The sequence below is a fragment of the Brassica napus genome, chromosome C9 (assembly GCF_020379485.1).
Source record: "Brassica napus cultivar Da-Ae chromosome C9, Da-Ae, whole genome shotgun sequence".
Taxonomy (NCBI): domain Eukaryota; kingdom Viridiplantae; phylum Streptophyta; class Magnoliopsida; order Brassicales; family Brassicaceae; genus Brassica; species Brassica napus.
Genome location: NC_063452.1, coordinates 14,777,489 through 14,800,660, shown reverse-complemented (window position 1 = coordinate 14,800,660; position 23,172 = coordinate 14,777,489). Strand labels below are relative to the sequence as shown.

Below are 23,172 nucleotides of genomic sequence, written 5' to 3'. Positions count from 1 at the left end.
CTTTTCCTTGTATATGTAATCTTTCCATTTATGTATTTAATAGTTATCCTAAATCTAGTTGGATTAGGATTTGTACTCTTTTCTTTTATTTCTATCTTGTAAACCTTATATAAGGGATGTCTTATTCATTAATAAAATATATAGAATTCCAATTCTTTTACAACACGTTATCAGCACGATTGTTCTCCGCCATCTAAGCTAAAATCGCCAATCTCTTAAACCTAACCTAGCCGGCGACTTTAACCTAATCCCGACGAACCTTAATTCGTCCTAGCTCGCGTTCCAGCTCGTCAGCAACCGATCAGCTCCATCCCTAAGGTGTTTCTGATCCTAGACGACCTCAGCTTCCGTTCGCATCACAGCCAGCTCGTGTTCCCGATCAACCAACTCGCAATCCCGATCAGCCGCTTGCAAACCAGATAGGAAGCAGACGCGTCCCGTCCCGTTCAGCTCGCATCCGACGACACCCAGCTCGCGTCCGTCCGTGTGCAGCTCGAGGTTCATCGTTCTCTTTGGTGGTCCGGTTTCAACCCTACAAACAAAGGTATACCGATTAATCTAAGAACATAATGATCAAACCCTAAAACTCTGATCCATTATTATGGAAATCTAATGTTCTTGATAAACCCCAAAAATTGATATAACCTAAAACTGATCATCTTATAATCACTAGATTGAAATCGATTTCATTAGAACATGTTGATTGATTGTTCTGATCTGAATTATGAAAACCCTAAAACCCTAAAGCTTGAAATCGATTTTAAATTGTTCTTGCTTGATTGAATGATTGATGATCTCAGTTTTAAGATTAATAGATTGATTGAATCTCGAAACTAAAATCTTAAGGCCTTGAAACCCTTAACCTCATGCTGATAAAATCAGCCACTTAAATGTTTAAAACACTAAATCTCATTTTCCTAAAGGCCTTGAAACCTTGATCTCATATTACTAAAATCAAATTCTAGTATTGCTTAAATCAAAACTCTAATTTTCATAATAAGAAACCGATTGATTAGGGTTGTTTGCATAAACATATAAAACTGAATATGAATTGCATTCGTCTTGTTTTAAAATATCGAACAACATGACATATAGATCGTATAAACTTGAATAGTTTGCATCATAGAATTGTATGGCCGTGCGGCCTAATATAGAATCTATGATTGATCGCACCATGGTCGTTTTAGATTGTTTGAAAACATGATTGTATAAGACTTGCTTGTGGCCGAGATTATTGATTGTCTTGCGGCCACATGATCACATTGTGAAACCCTAAATTTCGAATGATAATGTGATTCAGATGTCGAAAATTTCAAACCTAGACTATGATGCCTTTAATCTCTCCGGAGACAACTATTTGCAATGGGCACTTGACACAAAGATTAACTTGAGGTCAAAGGAACTCGGTGATGCTATCATCGAAGGAAACAATGAGACTGATAAGAATTGGTACAGGGCTATAAGTATTATATGCCACCATCTCATTTAGGGTCTAAAAGATCAGTACCTCACCATGGAGAATCCCCTAGACCTTTGGACCGCTTTACAGCGACGATATGATCACCAGAAAATGGTGCTATTACCAAAGGCTAAACATGAGTGGAAGAATCTCAGATTCATGGACTATAAGTCTGTGGATGAATACAATTCAGTATTGTTTAAGATAGTCTCAATGATGAGACTTTGTGGTGAGGAAGTAACCGAGAAAGAGTTGCTTGATACAACATTCTCGACGTTCCATTCGACGAACGTGTTGCTGCAACAGCAGTATAGAGAGAGAGGCTTCGCCTCATACACTGATCTGATCTCGTGCCTACTCCTGGCCGAGGCTAATAATGAACTTCTAATGAAAAACAGTGAGATGAGACCCATCGGAACAGCAGCATTACCAGAAGCCAATGAGGCTGAAAAGAAAGATCCCAAAGAGTGCAACCACGTCCATGATGATAAGAGATCACACGGCAAAGGCCGTAGTAGATACAAAGGACGTGGCCGTGACAACTACTCATATGGCTGGCAAGGAAACCACAATAACCATGGTCGTGATTCCACCTATGGTCGTGGCCGAGGCAGTAATGGTTGTGGTCGAGGTGGCATATCCAAACCGTCTAACTCGACCAAATCAGCTTGTCACAGATGCAGGATGAGTAACCATTGGGCCAAGAATTGTAGAACCCCTAAACATCTATGTGAGCTCTATCAAGAGAGCCTTAAGAACAAGAACCTGGAAGCCCATATGGTTCATGATACCGAGTATGATGCTGATGATGATTCCGACCTTGAAAAGGACGACCTCTTGGATTTTGAGACTTCTGATTGTCTCAAAGACTAAAATCGACATCTTGTCTTATTGTTTTATGAAATGCATTGAGCTCATTGCTATTATATCTTGCCTGATTTTGCTTGATAATGTGAATGATTTTATTGATAAAGAAATTGCCTAAAGGGCATTATAGTACGGGTATAGTAGCCTAGTAAGAAATCTATGGCCAAGGCATTGCCTAAAGGGCATTATATACACCCAAGAATGTATGACCCATTGAGTTATAATAAAATGGTTTCCAAATAGAAACAATGGGCAAAAGGAAACAAGTTCCTTCAGATTTAAGAAAGAAAGAAAACGCCTAAGACCCTTTTCAGAAAGTGATCAAGACTATACCTATGTAATATACTGATCAAAACTATGCTACATATCAGTATGATAAGAGGCAAGAGCCGTGGTGATCATACTGATATATCCCACGAAAATTATACACTTTATGGCAAGACCGGATTAGCCATCCTAGTCTAAACTTGATGCAAAGATTGATATTGAGAAGACACAAAGAGTTATCCCATAAGATATCACGTTGTGAAACATGTACACAAAGGGAAACTTATTAGGCTTTATTGTCCTACTTCACGAAATTATAGTACGTTCATGAAGGGGAGAGATGATAAACCTGTGATACATGATCAATACTACAAATTCGTGAACAAATTCGTGAACCATGGTCTATGACCATGATATAAACGGCTTGGCCATGCAGTCCATTACCTATAAGGATCAGACATCCATCCTAAAGCATAGATATTCCCATCTCAGATTGAATACGGGTCATAAACCAGACATACACCATCTTAAGTGACTTTGAATAAACCACCACAGACATATGTGCCGTCTAAGATGGAACCTCAGAAGAGGATTGGGAATATATGTTGGATAAGAGTAAGACTTTCTCCCACGACTTCTAAGAGACCTTGAGCCAAATATGGGTGATCAGAAAGTGGCCAGGTACATGGATTGCATGATCAATGAATCCGACTATCCAACATTGAAAGGAGAAAGCTATAAGCTGGTAAAGAGTAAAGAATGATAAGAAACAGAATGGTATCAACCATCATTGTCTTGGCAAAGATCCTCGGATTAGGCTTATAGACGTCCAAAGAAAGAAAAGATTATATATAGCTAGCTAATCGAGATGCCAGACACTGACCCGAAAAGAAAAGAAAAGAATGACTAAGTCATAACCAGCTTAGCACCAAACAAAATCTAATGTCCTAGAAAGAGACACAGTCAAGTTGCTACAGAGTCTATACAAGATAGACCAAAGTGTTTCATAAGATAAGGAACCTCGGAAAGAAAAAGAGAAAGGTGCATAGAATACAAATCCGAGGTCATAAGGAAACCAGACCAGACATTGAGAAAAGGCTGCGCAGCTAAACATTTAAGGTACCAAACCATGTAGTTTGGGACGCCAAGCTACTAGGTAATAAAGGTCCTGGATAATGAAATCTCAAATCGATTAGATCATGTCTGGAACACAATGGAACCATATATAAGTGTCGACACAAAAATATATATTTGTACATAAGAGAGTAGCACTTGAACATAAAGATATAAACGAGGATCATAACCCACGAAAGAGTACTCATAAAGATTAAAGATTAGATTGAAAAGATAAACGTGGGGTTTAAAGTATCTATAAAGAAGAGATAGGCGTATTGGCCATACATACATATACATAAACGTCATCTGATATAAACCAGTGAAATAGATGGGTCTTGTGAGGGAAAAGAAACCGTGAGATATGGTACATGATCACGAGGTCTAAAGGTGTTCATGTTTCCTACTAACAGCATACGATCATAGCTTGTTACACAAGGATACTCACAGAGACCATGGAACATATTATAAGGAGATAAACTCCTATGTGGTGGATGCTGCTACACAATTTCGAAATTGACAAAGGTCTGGTCATAAGAAAGAAATTAGATTGACATATAAAGATGTAGTAAGCAGCATATGGATCACTGGATAAAATACAACATTGTTCCTAAGCTGTTCACGGACTAAAACAAAGCAGCTGCATATAGTATGTAATATTAGTAAAGGAGTTCTATAAGAACGATCAAATTCAGTCCATATGTAAACTAATAAAGAAATTCGAATTCCTTGTGTTTATACTAAACCAACCTAAAGAGAGGTTAAAAGGTTTATACAGATCTGTGACACTAGCATGGACCGACTAGATTGTAGTACGGGCTAGTGGAAAAGAAAGATCAGCCCAAAGAAAGGTAATTCGGATTGTCTCAGATTGCTACCTCGGATAGCATGTTCTCCGGATAGACCAATCCAACATCAGATCCCTTAGATAAGGATCCGGCATAGCAAAACAGTCTGCTACTGCTGTGAGGCTGAGAGGAGACATTTAATATATCCTTCTCGATCGGATACCAATAGGTTGCAGTCCATAAGAATGTGTGATCGAAGTCCATAACCTAATGTATATTCAGTGTGTGATATGATCCACGGCAGAGAGGTCATGGGACGCCATCAAGATATGGATAAGGGACTGCAATGTCTGATATATATATGGCATTACCGAACGCAAGAGAGATTGATAACCGAGGTCCACGAATGTATTTGGCCGCAGAGCCATAGTTTGATAAGACTGTAAAATCCTTGCAGCAATGATCTTGGACGCTCATGGAACGAGTTGCAGACATATATAGACAATGTCTATAATTCAAAAAATGAATCGATCAGAGTATAGTATGGTCGATGGTAGTCCGCACTTTATCATCATAACCAATCATAATAGCCAAGGTATTCGAGAGCTTATGTGGTTGAGATCTATGACTCAACATGATAATAGAGAAAGATCAATGGAAAAGATATGGGTAAACTTCCGTGTATAAGATACACCGGATCATAGGTTTACAACCTGAGATTATTAATTCATGGAACCATGCTAGGTATATTATCCATATACACACGATTTGCAAAGACTCATGCACACATGAGTTTGCAAAGAACCGACAGTGATCTTCGAGTACAATGCAATCCGCATTGCTCAGCACATCTACTTTACTAAAGGCACACAATGTCAAAGGACATGAGAGAAGGCCGAAGAGGTCGAAGTGGTCCAATTACGGTTCAGTAATAACTTGACCGATTTGTTTACTTCCCACCTGCACGTTCAGGAAGATCACGCATCAGATGCGTAGACTAAATAATTTCCACTGAGGTTCACATCAAGGGGAGTAGTACGTGTTGTACTATTTTTCCTTCATCATGGTTTTGTCCCACTGGATTTTTCCTGATAAGGTTTTAATGAGGCAACGTGAAGCGTATTACAATCATGTATGGTTATGGCATCCAAGGGGAAGTGTTATAAATGAAGTGATGAATGTCCATAACCGGTCCGGTCCCATAACCGGCTCAAACCCTAGAAGAAAGAGACATAGCTGAAACCCTAGAGAGAGGCGGCCGCATGCCTTAGAGGAGAGAAAGAGGCGGCCACAAGCTTTAGAGAAAAGAAAACTCTATTTCATTTTCCTTATATATGTAATCTTTTCATTTATGTCTTTAATAGTTATCATAAATCTAGTTGAATTATGATTTGTACTCTTTTCTTTTATCTCTGTATTTTGTAAACCTTATATAAAAGATGTCTTATTCATTAATGAAATATATAGAATTTCATTCTTTTTACAACAACTCGCACACTGAAATACTGATTACAATTTTGTTTCCTCTCCCCCTTTTTCCAGGAATAAATAAATAAATTTCCGAGTCATTAATCAACAAAACAACATACATTTTTCGATTGAAAAAATATGTGTGTTTATCAATTAAATTGGCATCTTTCATGTAATACTCTCAAAAATATTGACCATTGTTTACTGCTTCAGAAGCGGCTCACGGCTCTCTTCCCATTGGTCCAGTCGGCTCGAAGCTTTCTCCACCTAAATGATTTATAAAAAAAACTTTACCATATGGTCCATGTCTATCCTAAAGCATACCAAGATCTATGCCTAACACTTTTCACATAAAAGCATAGAAAATATTTTTTAATTTACCTCTTTATCCCAATCAGTTCTAAAGGTAACAATCACTAGGATTATGGTTTGCATTAATGTGCCACCAATCATCCCTGTCCATATTCCCTGTACCAATCAATCATTACAAACACATTTAGTTATTTTCATTTATCATTATTTAATAGGTACATTTACGTAAACAAAATTAAATACTGATTAGTATATTTACCTTTGCTCCCATGTCATAGGTGAAACCAAGTACAAACCCAATCGGAATTCCCACAACGTAGTAACAACCAATGTTAACGTACGCCACAAATGCTTGCCATCCACACCCAACAGCCACACCTAAAAGTTTGTATTAGCAACATTAGTTTAAAATCTTAAAACTAATTAATAATTAAAAGTATTAATCAACTAAGGTTGATTTGATTTAATTTGTGGGCTTCTTTTTTACCTGACAAAACAGGCTGAACTCCATTGAGGACAATGGTGATGGCTAAAAAGGGAGATAAATCCGCAACGGCCTCGGCCACCTCAGGACTATCAGTAAACGCATAGCTGATGACATTTCGCCACGACATGACCACAACGGCTTCAAAAACCGCTAGCAATAATGATACTCCTGTCGTTACAAACGTTGAAAACGCAGCCGCTCTTGGGTTTCCAGCTCCTAACTCATTGCTTACTCTCACACTAAAATCAACCAAGAAACATATTATTATTAATAACAACAAGGAATAAGATTTATTTATATTTTTGAGGGGAAAAGAAAAACTACTATTTGTTACCAACCTTGCAGCTGCGTTGAATCCAACGGAGACCATGAACGAGATTGCAGAAATTGACATGCTGGAAAAGAAAACAAAATTTTGATGAGTAATTTGATAATATGTGTTAACGAGGCCCATAAGTGCATGCTGTTTTACTCATTGGAAACGCCATGCAGTTTGAAACTCTTTAGAAAGCGACAAAAGTGAAGACAGAAGCTCAAGGAGCTTTCTATGGTCTCTCTACTGACTAAGAAAATGACGTGACGACGAGGAGCCGTGTTGTCTTTTTCGACCCCTCATTGAAAATGAAATCATACCACTTACAATTATTTAATTATTTAATTGTTATTAATTACATCCGTCTCGCTTTAATGCGATTATTTATAACTATCTTCGCATTCATTGATAATTTCTGAACCTGGAAATAATTTTGTTTTAAATACACACTTTTTGCAATAATTACTTTTGTCTATCTTAATACGACAAAATCACATGTTCAAATTCATTGCTACATAGTGTATACTTAATTTATAATGTATATGAAACAAATACTATGTAAAAAACTGCAAATTACGTAGATATTCAATTAAATATCATGTTTTGCAATTTAATGTTATTTTTTGCAATTTAATTAATGTTATTATGTAATGAGATTTTAGAGTTTTGAAAGTTACCATATAGCTAAAGAATCCAAAGCAAGCTCAGGGTTCTTGAGAAGTCCGGCGAGTAAAACAAGAATCTGAGAGTACCACGACTCTAGGCAGAGCATCACCGCTGAAGCCGCCGATAACCGGAAAAAGTCCCAAAGACCTTCAAAAGCTTTCCAGCTAAAACCTTCCCACGTCCGGCGACATTTCGGACTCATCTTGATGTAAACAATCTGAGCCGCGACGATGATCCACCACGACAAGCTATGGATCAAAGACAAAGCCAAGAGACCAAACCCTAGTCGATACACAGCGATCCATGAGAGGACAAGGTGGATGACCAGAGTAGCTGCGGAGATGTAAGCGCTCGGCGTGACGATGCTCTGAGCTTGGAGGAACTTCTGGATGGGGAAGTTAACTGCGTAGGCGAATATCACTGGGATCATGCCGTAGACGAAGACGGAAGCCATTGACGCGACTTGTTCTGGCTCGCCGAGTGTGTTGAGGAGAGGCTTGGAGAAGATGAAGAGGAGCGACATGGGGAGACAGGTGATGATGAGAACCACCGTTGATCTTTGGAGGTACACGCCGAGCATCTCGTAACGATGAGCTCCATGCGCTTGTCCACATAACGTCTCCACCGCACTTCCCATACCGAGCTACATAACCGGAAAATCAACAAAACCGGTTAGATTCAGATTAAGTTGCAATAGATCGGTTAAGAAACCGGTTTAGAATCAGATGAAATCTTTATTATATCAGAAATCAACTAAATCGGTTAGATTCAGTATAAGTTACAATATAACCGGTTTTGATTCACTTTTTTTACATTGGATCGGTTGAGAACCGGTTAGATCAGTTTAAGTTTCAATAACATCGGTTTAGATTCAGTTTAAGTTGCAAATTGAAGTAGATCAGTTGAGTAACCGGTTTAGATTAAGTTTAAGTTACAACAGATCGGTTTAGAAACCGGTTAAGATTCAGAGGAGACTGTTATTACCAGAAGTCCATAAGTGAACATGTTGAAACCACTGTTTCCGAGTGAAGCGGCGGCGAGCTGCGAGCTGCCTACGTGGCCGGCGAAGATACGAGTGAGGATGGACATTCCGTTGTTGATGACGTAGACGAAGATCGCCGGAGCGGCAAGGTGGAAGAGGAACTTCATCTCTATCATCATCGCCAGGTAGATCCGGCGGAGGTACGGCAGTTCTCGGTCGGTTAAGACAGTCTCGAGCCGGTAGTCGATGAACGATTTCGATGATTCAATCAGTGGTCGGTGGAGATTTTCTAACGATTCTGAATTCATTATTTCTTTATTTTTTGCTGGAATATTTGAGAAAATAATAAATGGAAATCTGGGAAAGATGATAGCGTCCCTCTCTCTCTCTATCTCTCTCTATCTCTCTCTTTTGTGTGTGTGTCTCTCAGCAACTTCGGTAGGCCTTATATAATGCGAGTTTTGCCGTGTATGCTGACTGAAATAATAATAATAATAAATAAATCAAAACTGGAAATGAAGAAACGGGAAAAGGCTGTTTTGCACTTTTGAATAATTTTTGTTTTCTGCCGTATTGTATCCAGCAAGTAGGCCTGAGACGGATCGGATATCCGGGCAATTTTAAGGTATCCGGATCCGGATCCTTATCCGACGGATCCATAATTTTACTATCCTTATCCGGATCCGGGGTTCTCGGATATCCGGGTGTCGGATATCCTCCTAAAAATTGTAATATCCGGCGGATATCCGGATCCGGATTTGGATCCTTAAAATAAATAAAAAATAATATTAATATATATATATAAAATATTAACAATAATTTAAAATATATATATATAACATCTTTAATTATTTCTATGTACAATATTACAAAATTTACATAAAATTTATATATATTATTATAAAAATGAAAATATATTAAATAAAAAATTTTTATATATAGATATTACTATTTTTGAAATATTTATTAATAAAACTTACGGATCCGGATATCCGGACTTAAAAATTAAGATATCCGGATCCGGATCCGGCTTTGACGGATCCAACATTTTACTATCCGGATCCGGATTCGGCCCCTCCGGATATCCGGATTTTCGGATCGGATCCGGATCGAATCTCGGATCGAATCCGGATCTCGGATAAAAGTCTCAGGCCTACCAGCAAGGCCCAAAATTACACACCTCTTAAATAAACCATTTTACAAAATGCTTATGTATCATTTTTACGATCATTTTCAATAAATATTTTTTTTTAAACTAGATAACATGTAAATATGACATAGCATATTTTCTTAAATAATTTCAATTTTTATCTAAACTATTTCTACAACATCTCAAACTATATAATTTTCTAAACTAACTAAACATTAGTAAAATAACTAATATATGCATATTTCTATAATATTGAAATGATTGATCATTTGAAAACTAATACCAACAACGGTTTGGACACCTATTTAAATGTTGAATCTTTTTTAATGAGAAGAATGGCATTAAATACGTACATAATTTGTTATATTAATTAAGACAAGTATGTGTGAAAAGCTTGTTTGAGTAAAATATACGAATTATTTTAGATTATCAAGAGATTCTAATAACCCAAAGCTTTGCCAAATGATGTTTTGTTTCAAGCATCACTGTGGCTTTTAGGCTTTTCCTTATATTTTTTTTTTGACGACAGGCTTTTCCTTATATACTCCATTTGAGTTAACAACATTTGATTGTAAATTGCAATGGGTGTTTAGTATATATGCGTGTGTCAATTAACATGACACTAAAACATTAGACATCACCGGTTGCAAGTTGCGACCAGTTTTTTCTGCGTCTAGGTACACTTAGACATGTCGATTAGGGCCGAAGCCCGTAGTCCGAGTCCGCCCAGCCCTAAAATTTACCAGCCTTGGGCTTAGCTTTATAAGCCCAAAAAAAATTGGGTCTTTCAGGCTAAGCCCATTTGGGCTTTGGGTATTTTGGGCTTAAATCCGTTTGGGCTAGGGCCGGCCCGAAAACCCGAAATTTATATTTTAGCGTAAATATTATCCTTCTTTCTTGTAATCGAAACTATTATTAGTATTGATATATTATTTTAATATTTTTATCTAAACTCTAATAAAGCAAATATAAAAGTTTTTAATGCACTTTATTGTTTCATCATTACAAGAGTTACATTTTAAATTTTACAAAAGTACATTCTTCTTTCATGTACAACATGTTTTTATTTTCAAAATATAAAGTATGAAACGTTTGACTATGTTTATCATAAATTTTGTTCTCTTATATTTTTTGTTTTAATTGAAATATTATTTAAATCTTATTAAATTTGGTTTGTGTATAAAATGTTTTTAAAACATACGAAAAAAATAAAAAATTTGTGATAGACAAGAAAATTTGAAACTCACTTTATACATTTTTTTTTTAAATGAAACTCTTTTTTTTAATGAAAATTCACATGTATTAAAACGATGGAAGTGACAATAACAAATTATTTTTCGAAAAGCCCACAAAAGCTCGAAAAGCCCTGTAGCCCTATAAGGGCCGGGCCGGGCTTTGAATTCTAGGCCCAAATTATTTTCGGGCCGCGCCGGGCCGGGCTCAAATATTTACGGGCTTAGCGGATTTGGACCGGGCCGGACCAGCCTGAATTGACACCCCTAGGTACACTATAGAGTGTAGACTCTTTCTTTTTTCTGAGAAAGGGCATTATTCTTGAGTGTAGACGTGGTCATTATTATTATTTGATGGGATATTCAATTGTAGACTCCTTCCTAAAAAGTAAAAACCTCAATAGTTCTGAATGATAACTTCATATAATAACTTGTTTTACTTGATTTAACAACCATTCCAATATAAAACTAATTCTTTCGAAAATTCTAACTTATTTTAAATCGAATCAGACAACATATTATTCCATATTTAAATGATACCTTGTCGTTTGGAGAGAAATTGTATGACTGAGGTTATGAATGGAAGGACAGGACAAGTGCAGTTTTCCTGCAGATGCAGTTTTCCCGCAATACATTCATCATTCACATTTTTTGTTTGCAAGAACAGTTTAAGCGGGAGATCTTAATGTAGTTCAATATTTTTGTTTTTTTGTGAAAAAAACGGGAGATTTGCATGCAGATCTCATATGCTAATATTTGGTGGTGTTGATCTGCTTTTTTTTCTTCTTTTTGATAATAAATAATTTTGTTACAAACACTTAACTTTAAAATATATTTATCTGATTTTATAAATAATGTACAATTATTAGCTCAAACTATATAGTTTACACTAATACTGTTTGTGTTGTTTTAAAATTATAAACATAACGTTCAATCGCCGACAAAACACAACATTTTCAAAGGAAGAAGATATAAATTTTCCTACATAAAGATCAACAAGGGTAAGTAGTTAATATTTTTTTATGTTTTAAAATAGTTAATATATAGGTAAATGATTGAAATTTTGTAAATCTATTGTGAGAAGGCAATTTTAAATGAAATCTTAACCGAGAACGTGTATTTATTGAGTTGTACGATCAAATAATTTTCATGACTAATTATCATTTCATATATCTTACACCCACTAGTAGAGAGTTTCCCGGTAGTAAATTAACCAAAAGTTCAATATTAGTGTAACCTACCAGTTCTCTCAAGAAAATTTTGATCACCTAAAAAGAAAATAGAAGAAATATAAGTATCTTATAAAACATTTACAGACAATTCGGCCGATCCTATAAAATCTAAGATATTTGTTTAGATATCTAGGTGTGATTTTTATTGTTTTAATATATGATCTATAGTCTTGAACTGATTTTGTCATTCATAAATTATAATAAATTATTTGATCTACTTTTCTCCTGCATGATCCGTTTGATCTGCACTTGTCTCGTTTGATCTGCACTTGTCCTGTTTGATCTGCATGATCTGCTTAATCTGTCCCGCTTGAACTGCTTTTACCGTTCGAAGCCGAAGACAATTTAGATGTTCTTAAAGCATTTTGTTTGCTTATATACATTAGTGATTTAGGACTAATCCGATGGATACGCAGTCCTCTTCACTTTACTGGTTTAATTATAATATTAAAGAACTCATGCAAAAAAAGGATCTTGAATAAGTTCGCCCTGGTGTGTTTATAATGATCATGACATATATGTATACTAATTCAATTAGTGTTGAATTAGAAACATTTTAAGCAAGCAAACACAAAATCCAGTCGCTTCGCTCGTAAAAACACAAGGACTTGTGAATTTTTCTTTTTGATAAATTTTGATCTTCTTTTTTTTTCAGTATTTAGACCATCGTTAACCACAATCTCTTAACTGGGATTCTTAGTTTCAGTTAATAGACGGTTCTTAACTTTTCTAGATTTTAACTAAAAAAAATTAAGAACTGTCTCTTAAATAAGAGATATAAGAACCGTTTCTTAGTTGAAAAGTATAAAAAAAAAATGTCAAATCATAAGTTAAGAACTCCGACTAAGAGACCGTGGTTAATCATGCTCTTAATTTTGATCAAGTATATTACTGCTGTAAACACCTAGCTAAAGTTATTCAGATGACATTCCTACACAAATTTTATTTTGTGTAGTAAACATTAAACAAGACACGACGCGAGTAACCATTTACAGAACATTCAACTGCAACGGACTTATCAATAACTTCTATTTTGTTTCAGTTCAGACATAACCATATTTATTGGCAGGCAAAAGAAAGCAATGCTTCGAAACAATTAGTTTGTTTTCTTTATAAATAATTTACTATAATAAAATTGTATTTTTTTTTTCTTTTGCAACTTATGCGTAGGAACACATTAAATGATACTAGCTTTAGAAACGATGTCAAAATTTTGCTAGTGCCAGTATTTCACTTGGATTACTCTCAAAGAATAGTAATACTAGATTTTGATTCGCGCTTTGAAATCGCGAGATCATTTTCTTTTTTAAATTTCATTTAAAAATTGATAAATATTTGTAAAATGTATTATTTTCATAAATTTGATATTTTTATAGCATATTTATAATTGTCCTCTTTCATTAATTTTTATGTTGATTAATTTGATTTTTTTTTGAACATTTATATGTTTTCCATTACAATGTTATTTATTTTTCTTTTCCTTATATGGATTGTTTTTTTGGTACTGTAGAGAATGTGTACGTATAAATCTTACATTTATTAAAAATATTTTGATATTTTTTTTTACTTTTAAATTTTCTAAAATATAATTTTAAATCTGGTGTAATCACAGTTATCGAGTTGTAAAAAATTGCTGCAATAATTTATAATAAGTTGACTTTTAGAACTGAAATTAATAATTTGTTATAAATTGGGCTTCCAAATTTTTAAAAAAATGTAAACACCGAGAGATGTATCTAACCATAGGAAAATGTCATGCATGCAATACATAATTACACCATCTTTTCAGCTTTTTCCAATTAGGACACAGAGCTATTTTTAAATATGTATCTAAACAAAATCCAAAAATAGAGGGATGAGTTAGTTTTGACTTTTGACTGTATTGCGATAAGTATACACCGTTAGTTAGAGATTATTAATTGTTGTTTTATCAAGAGAAAGACGAAGCATAGTACATCATTAAGTATTGGTAGAGGATATTCACTTGCTCCATTTAATTAAATAATACTAAAATTGAAATTAAAAGCAAAGGCATGACATTATAAATAACTTAGAAAACAATGAACAGAATTTTATGAGGGATTCTACTTTAATAGCATAAACGAAGAATTTTACTTTAATAGTATAGATATACTAAATACATACATACAAGATCCTGAGTAGACAGATTCGAATATGACTACGAGATACTCAAGAGATACTTGAGGACTAATCTTGTTATTTGAAGAGTTTTTTTTTGTTATTCGAAGAGTTGCTTCATTCTATGGTCGATATTAAATATTGATTCACTACTACGCAACAGAATAAATTCACATTTCGACTACAATCCAAAGCTGTTATTGGATTTGGATATACCACTGAAAAGGATAATTGGGGTTATATTCCATCTGTTTCATTATAAGTGTCGTTTTAGGTTTCGACACACGGATTAAAGAAACAATTAATTTTGTACATTTCGTATAAAAAACACTATTACCTATACACCTAGCCATATTTCAACCAATAGAAAAATAAATTTTGCATAAAATTAATAAATTTTGCATTAAAAATCGAAAATAACACTTATTTTGTAACAGAAAATATTTTATAAAACGACATTTAATATGAAACGAAAGAAATAGTATCCAAAAGATTCTAGAATATACATAAGAGGCTCTAAAACCTACCTTTACTACTATATTCGGATGGGACATGCAGTTACAAAGATCTTGAATATGGTTTCTTAAATATATATCTTTTCTATTAAAATTAATATACAAAACAATATTTACTTATTTCTAAGGGGTTTCTTACTTTTTATTTCTTTCTAAACTATTTTTCACCATTTTATTTATTGTCTTTTCCAAATAATTCGATTTTATTTATTACAGACGTACAAAATACAACTTACTTATTTTAAGTGTTTTATTATATTTTTTACCATTTTTATTCTTTCTAATTACTTTATTAATTATATTTACCATAATAATTCGATTATATTTATTTTATACTTGCCGTAATAATTAAGTGTGAATAGAATTGATTCATATATGACAAAAATTTAATCGATTAATATTTTTTATTTATTTATAAAATCAGTTAGACATTTGCATCAATCTACGGCGTTAAAATATTTGGTAAAATGGCAGAAAAGAGAAGAGGACGACTATTTGGTAAGCTAGAATTTAGTGTAATATCAACCAGAGACGAAAAACAATGGTTAAAGCGACGTGTCTTTTGCACAAAAAAAAAAGAAAGAGACGTGTCTTAATTACACTAGATATCTGCTCATTTAATTGCATGTCGCCTTTGCGTACCTGGGCGCGTGCCCATTTCGATATAGTGTTGACGTATTATGAATGCCATGCAAAAAGGTTTACGAATTTATCACATAAATGACAAATTACAAAAGTAATTGTGTGGTGAATATTCATGACACGTCTAAAGTATAAATTGAACTTAGCTAGTGAGGTGGTGCCTAACTCTCTGATCTGATCGATAATATCGATCCCTATGTCCAACCTAACTAGTATAGAGTATAGACTAAAAAATATATTGTGTATTACGTGTCGACACAAAGTAAAGGGAAATCTGCCCCTATAATCATAAAAAACAAAAAACACAAACCCACTATCTAAGGCCATCATTATTGCTAGAACAATTTTAAGTCTTTAAAATAAAAAAAACAAAGGACTCCAGAGATATCAAAGGACGAAGGACGAAGGACGAAGGACAGGCTGAGACGTTATATAAACAACGACTTTCCCCTTCGGTCTAGTGTTTTTATGGATCCCTTGCCCTTCGGGACCGGCTGGGACGTTGCGATAATGTTGCCCTAACTAAAACCATTTATCTCTTTAATTCTTTTTCTATCTCGCTCTACTTTCTTACTAAAAGTCTAATTACACTTTTTTGGTTATTTGGTAAATAAGCCCCAAAATAAATACAAATCAAATTTTCAGTATTTATGATTTATTCGTATGTAAAATATCAATTTTTTATTTGTTTTGTTTCAAAAAATACAAATATCCAAAAATTAAATATTTAAAAAATAAATAGATGTTTACGGATATTTATGAATATCTCATCCATTTTGATTAACATAAATAATCTAAAATTTTATATTACAAATCTATTTTAAAAAATATTTTTTGCATGACATAAAATAAAAATTAAAAGAAGTAGTAAAATTGCATGTTTTGTAAATTTTAATTAGCTAACAATAATAATAAGACAAAACTTTAAAAATGTATAATTGTCATAAAAAAATTTCTCCTTTTTATGTAATAATGTCAATAGAATTTGTTAAATAATATGTTAGCATAATGATTATATAAACTTATACATTTAAAAATCTAAATATAACCAAGATATACATGTATTTATATATTTGTCGGATCGGAGCAGATATTCGATTCTAAAATTTTAGTATTTATGATTTGTTTCAATTTTAACTAATATTGGTGTTTTATTATTTACTTTGCTTCGAAAATTTACAGATATTCGATTTTTTTGGATTGAATGAAAATAAATAATGAATCAAATCAAATTTAACTGGTAAAATAATGGAAATAAATAACGAATCAAATCAAATTTAACTGGTAAAATATCTTGTCCTATATATTGTGTATTAGGTTCAAATAATACTCGATCATTAATTTGTGTAGTTATAATCTCAATACTGATTAGCTCGAATCTTATGTTTGTAAATACAATAGTCCATGTATTTATTTTTTAAATCACGTTTGTAATGTTGTGATTACTCAAAAAAGAAAAAGAAGAAATACAAGTCCAATCGAAAAATTTGCTTTCATTCTTAATTTCTTATTGGGGAAAAGATTGGCTTAACTAATTCAATGATTTTAATACCGATATAGATTTCGAATGGAAAATTGGATCAAGCCTTTCGGAACTAGCAGAACAAAAGCCGACAAGCGAATCGAGCGGTACATGTGTATCGAACGGATTTAGCGGTCCAAAACATGTGTTTGAATGGTAAAAATAGATAAAAACGGTTTAAAAAACTATACAAAATTTAAATAATTATATTATATCTATATTACTATTTATCTTTCATAATTGAAATATTTATTTAAAGATTTAGAAAGCAAATAAATATAATAACTAATTTAAATATTATTATTATTTATATTAAATTTAAAGTTATTTATTATTTAACAATATTTTTTTATACTATTTTATAATTTATGTACAAAATATTTATTTAATACAAAAAAAATTAATAAGCTATAAATTATATATGAGTTAAATATGAATAATTAGTATATTGTAAATTATAATCTTGACCTAAAATTTTAAAAAGCTAAATGTTCTTAGCAGTTCTATATGTATAGTTTAAATATTATAAAATATTTGATACATTATATTTTGATTAGATAAAAGACGTGTGTCCTCCGTCTTTTATCCGTCTTCCACTCAAAAACCATAATCTTTCCCTTTCAAGTGAGATGTCTATTTAAGTTTTTCATGCATATTTAAAAAATAGCTCAATTAATTATATATATAATTATATATATATATATATATATATTTAATTATTATAATTATATAGCACCAATTGTTCGTAAAATTTAATTAGATATAAAAGAGATATACTAATCTATATTAAAGAGAAAGCCTCTTGTATCGGTAGTTAGAAGAGATCATAAATAATATATAAGATAGATAAACAACTCTATTTATCACTAAATAGTTTTCGATTATAAACATATCTACCTTAACATGATATCAGAACTTGATCCAAACAATTCAACCCCATCTACATCTATCCGGTCCAGAGTTGGTCCATCAATTTTTGCTCCAACATTATGAGAATGACGCTCAAAAGAACTATCATCTCGGAAAACGTAATAGAAACTAAATCTCTCACTTGTTAGTTACAAAAAAACCCTAAATAATATATAAAATAAATGAACTACATCATTTATTATATTAATTTTTAGGTAGAAAATCTATCTAGCTGAACGATCCCAAAATTCTACATTTAATTTATAAAATAACACATACTCTCTAGAATTACTTTACAGCAAGTTGTTTTTCATTTTCTTGACTGACAAAAAAAATATTCTCTCCGTTCCTAAAAGATCCATGTTTTAGAAAAAAAAATTGTTTCAAAAAGATACATTTTTTATATTTTCAATACATTAATTATTGAAAAATTATACTTTTAAAAAAATACAATTGTGTTTAATAAAATTTCATTGGTTAAAAGTTATTGGAAATAATTAATTAAAAATAATGTATTGAAAAATATAATTTTATATTTTTTTTAATAAGTGTGAAAAAACGATAACATTGATCTTTTAGAAATAGAGGGAGTAATAATTATTCTTGGAAAATGGGCTGAGTTATCAGATGGACGGGTGCGCCTAGTCCTTCAGGCGAAGGGTTAAGCATGTCTTTTGAGCTCTCTGACTTTCAGCTATGTGTTGTCCAGCTTCCGCAAAGTAAATGAAGGGAAGTTTGGGTTGCTGCTAACGCATTCAAAAAAGCACTACCTCCATTTTACTAAGATCGTTGTTTTAAATTTTTTATTGTCTTACAAAATTGTTGTTTTATGTTTTTAATGTAATTTTTACATCTTTACAAAAATTAATATATAACTGTTGCATATAATAATCTTTTTCTGTAAAAATTATGTATTAAAGTAGGAATATTTTTGGTATACTAATTTTACTTTTGAAATGTGAAAAAATTCCAAAACAACAATTTCCTATACATTATTTGCAAAGTGATTTTGACACATGTCTTTTCTATATTCACTTTCACTATATAAATGATGACATGATTTAGGTTAAACGTGACATAAACAATTACTTAATCCTTATTTATAGTTTTGGTAAACTTTTTAGAATATAGTAGTAAATTATACATCATCATTGAAGTAAATATATTCAAATATGATGTCAAATAATATAATAATAGAAATATAATAATATATTATAAATTTTGAAATATTATCTATTTCTATTTTTATAATTATACAATTTTATCACTAAATAATATTTTCAAATATTTTACATTTTCTTAAAAATAAAATTTTTTAATCGTAATATTATTATCATCTTTATATATCTACAAATTTTAGAAATATTTTTATTTTTACTTTTTAATAATTATATACCTTTTGTACCAAATGTTTTTATTAATTTTATATAAGTTGATTTAATAAATTTTATCCAAAAAATAGATAAAAATATATGTAAAATTATAATTTTAAATATATATATATGTATACATTCTTAAATATAATTTAAATTAAAAATTGTTTATTTTATCTTGATTTTATGTTCAATTAACTCAAAATTTTACAATAAAATATTGGTAAAAATAATAAAATTTAAAATAATAATAAAAAATTATATTTAGATATAATTTAGATTTACATTTTTATTACTACAAATTGTGCAGGAAAACATCTAGTCTTTGTGAAACAAGTAGAATATTTTTTCTCTTTATTCGTTCGGAAGCAAACGCACATACCCTCACCTATCCATCATCTAAGACAAGAAAAAACATTCAATTTAAGATGGAAAGAATAATATACAGTAAATAAATATAATTAGCCGATTAATTTCTTTTCTTTTTCGTAAAATTAAACTATTAATTGTAATTTGTTGATGACTAAAACCAAAATCATAGTCGGGACTGAAATATTGTGTATATTACTATATTTTGTTATTTTACACGTTATTATTAAGAATTTTTTTTTATTTTTTTAATAACGAGAATATGTGTGTAGTATGTAACTTTTTAACCAAAATAACTATTGATTTTTTTCAATATTTTGTTGACTTAACTTACATTTAATAAGTTAATATTATTAGAATTTATTTAGACATAATAATACATCTAAAAAAGATTTTAATACTATATGATCCTCAGTACTAATTAACTGGTTTATTCTTTAAGGCTTTAACCAATTACGAAATGCTTCCATCTATGTTAGTTAAATGTGACTTAATAAAGAATCAATATTTTCAATGAGTATTATATAGGTATATATATCTATATCTATATATATATATATATATATATATATATATGTATATATCTATCTGGCCCAGATGACAAACAAGTTAAACAATAATTTAAATCGTGATTTTAAAATACCATAAATTGGTTATTATTTTTAAAAAATTCATCTAATCAATAATACCTTAATAACGGTTTAGTGGCTATTTTTAAAGTTTAATATTTAAGGGATGGGGTTGAGCTATCAATTTTATAAATGATTATCAAACATTAATAAATGAATTAAAAGGGTTAGTTTAGTTTTATCATAAACTTAGGTATATGTGAAAATAGTCATCTTTTTAAAAGTAAATTTGAAAGTGGTATTCTGGTAAAATTGAATTACCTCTTTTATATTTTTATATCATCAAAATTATATTATATAATTTTTAAGATCATCAAATTTCTGAAATTACCTTTGAAAATATTCTAATACAATATATATATATATATTAAATATAATTTATTTAAAATTTTGAGTGTTAAACCTTTTTTTGGTAAACAAGTGTTAAAAAGTCACATTTTTATTGATTCAGATAATTTCTTACTAGATCATTCCTAAATATATATGTATATATAAGTATATAGAAAGATAGATTATATATAACGATATATCGTACAGAAAAATAAAACGATTTAATTAATATTACAAGTGACTCAGGTACACGGGTTCTTGCCTTTTTGGTATCCCTCGCTATGCAACGATATCAAGTGCGGCGTCTGCTGGACAATGGAATTTTCGTCGATGTCGTGGCTGTCACCTACGGGCGATGATGGCCACCATCACGTCAATTCCGGCCCCGGTGGATACTGCAGGCGATGATCGTTACGTATGGCGCCATGGGGAAGAAGATTATAAACAATGCTTCTCTAGTATGCAAACATGGCAGCAGATTAGGGTCACACACCCTACAGTCCCTTGGAGCAAAATTGTATGGTTTCCACAAGCCATTCCTAGGTTCTCATTCATTACATGGCTAGCACTCAAGGATAGATTATATACGGGAGCTAGGAGTAGAGCATGGGGTTGCTTCCAGCCGTGTCTTTTGTGTGGGGAACCGGACGAGACCAGAGACCATCTGTTCTTCGCGTGTCCCTACTCGTTTACTGTTTGGATTGATGTGGTCGGATACCTTCTGGGATCTAGGGTGAGCCCTGACTGGTCTATTACCATAGCAACCCTTCTTTCTACTCGACGTAAGGAGATTGATACTTGTCTCCTGAAACTTGTTTTCCAGACTACTATCTATAGCTTATGGAGGGAGAGAAACAATAGAAGACATCAAGCGCAACCCCAGAGTGCAAGTCATCTAGTTCGTGTTGATAAGACCATCAAGAACAGGATATCATCGCTACTACACCGACACCCATCTTTCTACAATGATATGATGCAGTGCTCGTTCGGTCGCACCACGTAGGCCAAAGCTCCAGTTCTATTCCAGTTTCTGTTTTTTATGGATGGTGTTCATGTTTGAAAGCATAAACCTCAGTGGCGTGTAATTTTTTTTTGTTGATAATCAATTTAAAATTTCAGCAAAAGAAATGTAACTATTTATTTTCGTCAAAAGAAATAATATATATATATATATATATATAACGATATATTACTTGTTCCAAAACAATATTACTTCAATAAAAGAAAAGTAATTGACATTATCCACACAAACAAAAATGGAGACAAACTTTTAGCGTTGCAACATTGGTCAAAAGAAAAAAAATTGGTCAACAAAACTTTTAGCGTTGATTAGAATATGTAAAGATGACGAGTCGTTTTGAACAAAAAGGAAAAAAAAAGATGAAGATGAGTCGTCGTAAGGATATCACGTGGGACAGCAAGCACGCTAAACTCGTGCATCAAATCAACACACGTAGAGAGAGAGAGATCTATGGTCAACCTAACCGCAAACGCGGTTTGTCTCATAAACGCCAAACTACAAGTAACAAACTCTCAGCAACGATCAATTGCGTATATTTCAGCCAAATGTGAACATAAAGATACAGTGTAATTTTCATGATTATATATGGCAGAAAATTATCATTAACATGTGTAGTATTTAATTTGTCCTCTTCAACAAAATATTCTCAAAGGAATAACCTGTCCAGTTATTTTTGCTTAGCCAGAAATAATTAGATTCTTTTTCTTGACTAAAGGCATAATAATTAGATTCTTTTTTATCTATTAAATATCTGATAAAGGATTTATCCAGTGATTACATTTATTCTAGAAAATTTAGTTACGTATTAAAATGTTTAAATCATATTCCATATGATTTTAAAGTAAATAATTTTCCACCCCAAATGATTGCCGAAGGTGTAAACAAATGTAGTCTCTGTCTAATGAAAGTCCAACCTTTTAACTAACTGTTGTATTTTTTTCAGTCAACGACAAGTAGTTAGCATAGAACCTTTTCATTGACTTTCCGATACAAAATCATATACGCCTTCATCATTTGATTTAGGGACATAAACTATTGTCTTTCCTTTGGAAGACAACTCAAACCTTTCAATTTTGATTCGCTACTAAAAAAGGTTTAAATGATTAAATCTATCAAAATGTTAGTTTGATCTGTATTGGATAATGAAGTATTCACATCCTTAAGTTTTGTTTTATTTAATGATGAGAGTATTAATCATTTAATATCTATGAAACATATAAAATGTAGATTTTACTAGAAACAGAAAGAGTGTACAATAAATCAGATGGAGTGAAGGCTTTCAAGTTTTAAGCAAATATTTTTGGGAAAATTCCATAAAAATACCTCAACTTAATTTTGATAAGATAATTTGTACACAAACTTTTTTGTTACCCAGTTTAATACAT

At 32.0% G+C, this 23,172-nt stretch overlaps 2 protein-coding genes across 2 annotated transcripts; one reads left to right on the top strand and one right to left on the bottom strand.

The window, feature by feature from the left end:
• The first annotated feature begins 1,570 nt into the window (after positions 1–1,570).
• Positions 1,571–2,332, top strand: LOC106393950. Its single transcript, XM_013834588.3, has 2 exons — positions 1,571–1,767; positions 1,858–2,332. Exons 1-2 carry the CDS (start codon positions 1,571–1,573, stop codon positions 2,330–2,332), a joined length of 672 nt encoding a protein of 223 aa, XP_013690042.3.
• Positions 2,333–5,922: 3,590 nt separating this feature from the next.
• Positions 5,923–9,153, bottom strand: LOC106391194 (protein DETOXIFICATION 37). The gene is made up of 7 exons (XM_013831793.2): positions 8,727–9,153; positions 7,754–8,385; positions 7,102–7,158; positions 6,764–7,002; positions 6,536–6,654; positions 6,346–6,432; positions 5,923–6,231 (listed from the first exon to the last, which is right to left on the bottom strand). The coding sequence occupies exons 1-7, from the start codon at positions 9,030–9,032 to the stop codon at positions 6,166–6,168; spliced, it is 1,506 nt and encodes a 501-aa protein (XP_013687247.2). The 5' UTR covers positions 9,033–9,153; the 3' UTR covers positions 5,923–6,165.
• Positions 9,154–23,172: the final 14,019 nt, after the last annotated feature.

Bases quoted from the DNA above. Each gene is read 5' to 3' on its own strand.
- LOC106393950 (XM_013834588.3), top strand. From the start codon at position 1,571: ATGGTGCTATTACCAAAGGCTAAACATGAGTGGAAGAATCTCAGATTC. The intron at 1,768-1,857 runs GTATAGAGAGAG...AATGAAAAACAG, and splicing joins AACGTGTTGCTGCAACAGCA to TGAGATGAGACCCATCGGAA.
- LOC106391194 (XM_013831793.2), bottom strand. From the start codon at position 9,032: ATGAATTCAGAATCGTTAGAAAATCTCCACCGACCACTGATTGAATCA. The intron at 7,003-7,101 runs GTTGGTAACAAA...GGTTGATTTTAG, and splicing joins GGATTCAACGCAGCTGCAAG to TGTGAGAGTAAGCAATGAGT. The intron at 6,655-6,763 runs GTAAAAAAGAAG...ACAAACTTTTAG, and splicing joins AGTTCAGCCTGTTTTGTCAG to GTGTGGCTGTTGGGTGTGGA.